Source organism: Lupinus angustifolius, unplaced genomic scaffold (assembly GCF_001865875.1).
Source record: "Lupinus angustifolius cultivar Tanjil unplaced genomic scaffold, LupAngTanjil_v1.0 Scaffold_1_487, whole genome shotgun sequence".
NCBI classification, from domain to species: Eukaryota; Viridiplantae; Streptophyta; class Magnoliopsida; order Fabales; family Fabaceae; genus Lupinus; species Lupinus angustifolius.
The window spans coordinates 2,098-9,941 of record NW_017715811.1 but is presented as its reverse complement, the minus strand read 5'-3'; the positions used below and the strand labels follow the sequence as shown (position 1 = coordinate 9,941).

The 7,844-nt window shown below is 32.2% G+C and overlaps 1 protein-coding gene across 1 annotated transcript in view; it reads right to left on the bottom strand.

The window, feature by feature from the left end:
* Nucleotides 1-6,344: 6,344 nt before the first annotated feature.
* The window catches only part of LOC109336947, a gene marked incomplete at its 5' end in the record, with an annotated part of 2,885 nt that continues 1,385 nt past the window's right edge, over nt 6,345-7,844 (bottom strand). Inside the window, one exon of the mRNA XM_019573790.1 lies at nt 6,345-6,571. Coding sequence (XP_019429335.1) covers nt 6,455-6,571 — 117 coding nt within the window. The remainder of the gene's footprint in view (nt 6,572-7,844) is intronic.

Genomic DNA, 7,844 nt, shown 5'->3' with positions numbered 1-7,844 from the left:
TTAATCGATTAACGTGAAATCAGTTTTAATCAGTTTCAATATATTACTGAAAAATAGAATTCAGTTATTCTCAACAACCCGTTAATCGATTAGAATGACACTTAATCGATTAATTGGGCGTTAAACAGTTTTTCTATATAAACTGTGATTTTACATCATGCTTCATAAATACATTCATTCATTTTTAGAATTGTTAAGTTGCATATTTTCGTGCTCATTGTATGTCATATAGGCAGAGAGAATTTCATATGAGAATAGTGAGAGATAGTATCATACTTAGGGATTAAAATGTCATCCATTGCATGTGATTAAATGTGTTCATCATTCTATCTTTTCTTGCATGATTCTTTCATTTCTTTTAGAGATTTCGTAGGGTAGAAATTACATGTTTATGCATGATTCTGATCTTATACATATTCTTGATAATTTGTGAGATTTGTATAGGGTTTATAGTTTGTTCTTAATTGTAATATTTGAGCCATTTTGTGCTTCATAATACTCTTTTTGTGACAAGGAAAGTCATCTCTTGGTGTCTTACCACCAATGAGATACAGAGAGTCTTCACCAAGACTTGGAGGTCTGGAGTTTAGAATATACTCTTGGTTGGGGTTGGATCGTAGGAAAGGTTTTCCTAGGCGATTAGTGTAGTCAAACCAAGATAGGGGTTCTGGGAATTCAAGAAGGTAGTAGCATCTAAGGTCCTGCAATTGGAAGTGTATGTAATATATATTTGTTCCAGTTTTAGTGAAGAAAATCTCCCAAGATCGAAAGGGGAGGACTGGGTGTAGTTTTGCAGTAGACCGCAAAACGAACCAGTATAAAAAGCTTGTTGGAGGCTGTTTCTTACCCTTATATCTTTACTTTTTCAAGTTGTTTTAATTGCCTATTTTAGCTTATAATTTGAATATTGTAATTCTACCATATAAAGATTAATTCTGATCAAATATATTTGTTGTATCATTTCTGTATAATTGGCGAGTGGCTGTCCAATCAAGTCATTCAACAACTGTCTGTTTTGTGTGAATTAATCGACTAACGCGGTTCTTTAATCGATTAACTGGGTGATTTTCCATAATAAGGCTTTGGTGCGAATAGTGGTATTTGGGAACCACGACACCTATTCAATCCCCATATTCTACGTGTATTTTGTCACTGATATCTAACAGACGCACCAAGTGTGGATAGCCAAGAGAAAGGTCGAATCAGATGTAGAGGTGCGTTGAATGCACTACCACTGCGCTCAATGCAAGTGCCAAAACACATAAGCATATAAAAATATCCAAGATGCCAAAATAGATATATCGAATCCTATATTCAGTATCTAGGGATTTGGATACACCTCTTAGTTGAATTTCCTTAGTGTTTAGATTTATGAAGTAGGAAATATGATGTAAAGGCTAGAAAGTAGGAGTAGTGAGATCGTTGTATCTTCATGGAGAATTTGAAACTTCTCCATACTTATGATTTCTGAATTTCTCTTTTACCATGTTATATATGAAAATGCTTAGCTATGTTACTTTTTTGATGGGATTGATTTTATTATTCATCAATGTAATTTGGAATTCAATTATGAATGAAATGAAGTTGATTTTCATGAACTATCATTGTCATGCTTAATACTTACTATGTGGTTGATGAATTGCTCAGTATGTTTTAGGAAACGAACTTAGTGAAGAAATTCTGGTTCAAAAGTTCAATGCATGTGACTAATCATTTTTTTGCATAACACTAGACGTAGCTTTCATGCTTAATTGTCACAATGAGTGTCTATGTTCATATGATTGTTATACATAAATTCATGTTAACATTGAATAACTTTAAAGCTAGATGGCATAGACTACTAAACATAGATGCATGCTTGACGATTCATATTGTTTATTTTATCATTGTAGTTGCTAGACATAGATCTATTTTGATAAAATATTAGTATAGAGCAAGACATTAGCAGCTAACACAATTGAGATGTGCACTAAACTCAACTCAGATGCATAGATTACTAATCAATTAAAGAATTAGCTTTTAGTGATTTTGAAGTCCAATATTGTATAGAGTCATACTTCTTTTGTTTGTCTGACAATATTACTGAAATGAATATTAAGTCAATCCCACATCTAAATTCCAATATTGTTTATTGTTGCACATTTTACATCTAAACCAACAACATTGAAAACCATTTGAAAATCAGCTTAGAATATTAATTATTATTGAAAGGCTAGGTTTATCAAATCCTTGTGGGTACGATAACCCTTACCCTTTTTACTTGTTTGCGACATAGTTGGTAGTTTTATGCTCCAAATTTCTGGTCTTTCAGAGTTAATCCATCTTCTTTAATAATTTTAACACCATCATCATATATAATAGAATACATCAATATCAAATTTATCATAGAAATAATAGGTGCAACTCAATGAGTATTCACTTTAGACTAGTTTCTTGATTCAAACTTTGTCACTTAGAATTTCTCTTTTTTCTGATGTCTCTCTAATATTGATTGTTTGTTTTCATGAAGCATGTCATGTCCCTTTCAAGATCCTCTAACAACATTTAATAATGAGGATACTAACCTAAAAGGAGAAGCAACATTAATGTGATTTTTAGAAACAATCTATATAAAAAAATATATGGATTCTCCCCTAACAAATCAAACTTTTGAAACAATAAAATTCTCCTTCATGTTGCTACAACTATCACAACCTTTCCCACAAATTATTGATACACTAAGCCCATATTTGTAAAACAAATAATCAAATGTCATTTTCAATGATAAAGTTATAGTGTCTTTAACATGATCAGTATCAAAAAAGCACTCAACAATACTTCTAGTTATGATAACATAATGTAAAGTAACAATTATTTGTTCCTTAATTGATACATTATGTGTTTCATCAACCATAATAGCAAATGGTTCATCTCCAAGATCAATGATAATAGCCCAAATGGTTTGTAATGCAGCAACATTAACAATATCCTTTGGATGGTTGGAGAAATTAATTGATGATTTTTAGGAGCATTTTCCAAGACAACATTATTAATTTCTTCAATATTTTCAGATAGAAACTTAAGAAGTACCATAAAATCACCTCAATTAGCAAAATCGGTTCATTCATCATGAAAACAAAAAGGTAATCATTGTTTCAATAATAAGCGAATGAAATCAAGTGACGTTGGAAAAAACATTCGATATAAGTCATCAACTTGTTCAAATTGCTTAGACATTGCAACTTCAATATGTTGATTTTGATTCATCAAATATTGATATTTCTTTCAAGTAATATTATGAGCACTATAAGAACCTCCTACATGCTCTGATAGTTTTGGTTTCTTATTTGAAAGTGTGAATCTCTCTTACCACCAGTTTGCTTTCAAAATCAAGCTTAAAAAGATAACAATACAAGTAAAATGCAAGACTTCTTTCTATAGTATACTCTAACTAGTTTCCCATTTCATTAAACCAAAACGGACAAACCCTTCTTAAAGAAATTTCATTTTTTCTTGAAGGGAAATTATATTGAGTAGGTTGACATAGTACTCTTTATATATATATATTCTTTGAATGTTAACTTGATCATTAGAATCAATTTTATAAAATTTGAATCGGACATCAAACCGGAAGATGTTCTATATAAGTTCTAACTGGTTAAACCGATTAAACTGTTCAATTGGACCATATTTTTCTCTAAATAATAGGAATTATAAGTTAAAGTTGTATTTGTAGAACTTAATATCATATTTAAAAGTATAGCAATTTATTTATTGGACCAAACTGAGAGACCGAGGAGCTTCCAACCACCGGGGAGTTCCATTGTTACCGGCGTATGGGAAGAGTGGAGAGACACACATCACGTCTTGAACCAAAACTTTAAGGCATTAATTTCATGAGTGTTTCCTTCTTATAAACTCTCTTACCACTCCCCACATATCCAATTGAATAAACCCAACAATCTCTCCTTTATGTGTGGTTACCACACATTTTTTGATCCGCTCCCTCTTAAGTCCATCATCCAACATTATCAAAACACAATCACATATAATTTTTCATTATTACAAAAGAAAATACAGTGAGATAAATATATATTATTACAAAGCACATGCAAGATGCATTATTATAAAAGATTTAATGTGTATACATTAATAGTGTAAATGTTTTGCACTGTCAACAAATCATCCCAAATTTATATGTTAATCATAATTCACTCTCACACAAAAGTAATACAGATCAATGATAGATAATGTATTGACACCTGCAAAAAAAAAATTACACCAATAGTGTGTATATTTTAAACATTATTATAAACTATAAAGCAGAGGTCATTATACATTATTAATTTATTATAAAGCAAAAATTCTCGTGCAAACTATTGTATTTTTTTTTACTTACTATTGCAAACTGAAATAATAAAATAATCGTTATTGAGAGAAGTGAAGCAAGAGGAGAGACTGGATGATACAATTTGTCTTCCTCTTTTTAGTTTCCATTCCCCCTCACCCTTTACATACCACATTCTTCTTCATCAAAGTTTCAAAATTTCTGTCATTTTTTCACACCCTTTATATCCTTCTTCAATATGTGTTCATTCCTTTCTTTCATTGGATTTTGGCTTGATGATTCTCTTCTTTCTAAACCCTTTCTTTTCCCCCCCTTTATGGTTTCTCCAAGCTTAAGCCTATACACCTACTTTATTTTTCTAATTGTGTACTCTTTTTTTCTGATGGTTTCTCCAAGCTTAACCGGTTGAGCCACCCGGGTTATTCCGGATTACCCCGATTTAAACTGGTTCGACCAGATTTTCAACTTTCAGAATCGGCTTGAAAGAGTGTCCGATATTGGGGTGAGACGGGGCCGCCAACCATGTTGGGTGACGATCGGACAAGTCGGATCGTCCAATCCAGTCCTAATATCACTAATTAGAATGATATGATGAAATTTTAATTTTTTTCTTTGAACTGATGACAATTCTTCTAAATTAAGTATCATTCTTTTTTGTTAGGGGACTTCATTCAATATTGTCAATTAAGGTAATTGCATATTAATGATAACTTTCATTTAAAAAAATAAAGTATATTGTATAATAGAAATAATGAAAGAAAAAAAAAACATAAAAAGACTTTATAAAAAACCAACCAACTAAGAAGTGAATCATCATTTTGAAGGAGGATAGTTACAAAATGAAAGAGCAAAAGCCTCACTTCTTAGAACTAGAAAATGGGTATAGCTTTAAATTACAATGAACAAAACAACATGGGTTAAAAAACTAACAGTTTTTGTGTTTCCACATAAATCAAAGGTTTTATTTATGTATGAAATAGAAGAGAAAAAATATACCAACTCACACTATATAAGTTTGATATACTCTTAGTGTATCATCCACATTCATATTTAATTATTATTGTCTCAAAAAAGTAATATAAATAAATGATAAAGGACATTTTAAATATATATAAATCTTTATATTTATAACGTATATATTACACTCAAAAATAAAAACCTCACATTTATTGTCTTGTTCAAAGATTTAACTTCTAATTTGTGTTTGTTCTGTCTTTTTGCACGGTTGTGGATGGTTGTGTTATTGGATCACATGTGGGTCAGATTATTTTTTTATTGTAGGCTTCTCAGTGTGGGTTTTAGAATTGTAGGTAAGGTATACTTTTTTTAGAAAATCCAGGATGGCACACCCTGGGATGCATGTGGCACCACCCCATCTTCGCTCGATAAATAAATTATTGACAATATAAATTTTAAAATATTTATAACAAAATAATTTAAACAATATATTCTAGTAGTGGACTCTACAATGCTAGAGAAATCTCAGGTCCAAAATCAGCTATATATGATGCAGAATACAATTCTACATCATGCTTGAGCAATCTAAGTTTACAGCCAAATATGAGAATTAATATTATCCGGTCCAATTCCAAATTTCATGATCAATTGGGTACACTAAAAGGACCCTTAAAATTGTTGCAATATGTTTATATACTGTTATATGTGCAGCTTAAAAGGTCAATCTACCTTTTCACTAGGAACTTAGAAAAATGTAATGAACGTTTGTGTAGCCAAATCCATGCTCATTTAAATTGGATTGTTTCACACCTTTGGGCAGAATTTGGTCAAAGATAGAACCTGAATGGAGGCAAAATGAAAGGAAGTGACCACTTTGCTATTTGGTACACATTTAACTACAACCCTAAGCGTATGTTTGCGAGTTATTTTTTGTAGAATAATGGACGGAAGGGAAAGGCTTAGGAGCCATGAAATAAATTTTTGAGATAACTCTGAAGCCCTATTTTTCTCTTCCTTTCCCTCTAAAACCTAACTCGCAAACCAACACTAACAGAATAGTATCCAAAGTGATCAAAACTATACAAGTGGATTTCTTCAACCATTTTCCTTCAATGACAATGGATCCAATCCTTTGCTCCTTGCAACAAGGAAGCAACACAGACCAATAAATTACTGAGTGACCCTGCCAAAGAAGTGTTCTATCTGCAAGCACCCCTTGGATTGCAAAGTATTTGTCTTAGATCCTAACTTTAACCTTTTTGAACATAATGAGCTTTCCTTACCATCCTGCAAGACAAATAACTTGTTAAGTCAGATTATCACTTTCAGCAATCTCAGCAAAAATAATCTGGAAAAGGTGCTTAGGCAGTTTCTATAATATTAATACTTTTTTAGCAGGGTAAGTACTAGTACAGTAGTACCCTTAAGCTTTCAAATATTTACTTCTCAACAAATATTTGGAGATCATCAAATATAGTCAACAACAAACAATTGTTCAACAATTCATCTAGATGAGTGCATAGGGAAATGACAATTTTTTTTAGCTAACAATCATTTATCAAACTTTATGTGTATAGAGTTTATAAAAAGAATTATATTCTCAAAGATAGAAAGATGATAGAGAAGAAAAGAACTATGTGGAAGGTAAATCATTAGTTTCTGCAGTAATTAAAATTAAACTATGCCAGAGAAGGATTCAAAAGAAGTACAAAGACTTACAGAGAAGGTTTGATTTGAAGACCTTAGAGCTTTAATTCTGCCACCTCTACCATCAGCCCCAACAGCTATCAAGTCCCCATTACCTGAACCATTTGCAGACGTTGATTCGCTGTTTTGTCCACGCTTGCACCATTTACCCAAGAATCGATTAGTTCCATCAGGACCAAGCAATCCACCAGAAAAGCATATGCCACCTGGAGGTTAAGAGGGAGTAAGAAGTAAATTCCAGACTTAAGTTATCTTTAGTAACAAAAGAAAGCATAAACTTTGCTGCTACATCAAGGCTCATCTCTTCTAAGTTCACTTCAATATTAAAAAAAATACAGCACCTATGTAGTACCAGCATGGTACATGAGGCTCTGACTTATTGGGTCTAGAGGGGCAGCTGTATGCAGTCTTACCCATAAGCGGAGAGACTATTTCTAGGATTTGAACCCAGGACCCCCAGGTCACAAGGCAAGCAACCTATGTAGTACTTACTACTTATTATTAAAAAGTACAGCCTAAACCTTGACTTGCAGCATACCTGAATTTGAAAGTCCCAATGGTGACTCCTTTCTAATGTTAATTGTGGGCTGAACTTGGTTAACATTAGATGGTAATGTCACATCATCCATAACAGCAGCAGATATGTTAGGAATTTCAATGTCAATATCAATTCTTGAAGATTCAGCCAAATTGCATTTTCCTTGCATTGCTCCCTCTGGCTTCACTAGAGTGGGTTTTCTAAGGGCAACATCATCCAAGTCTTGATCTTTGTTGTTGTGTTTTGGATGTTGAAGCAAAGGTTTAGTAAATTCTAAATCATCATCAATTGAGATAAATTCTCTCTCTTTAACAA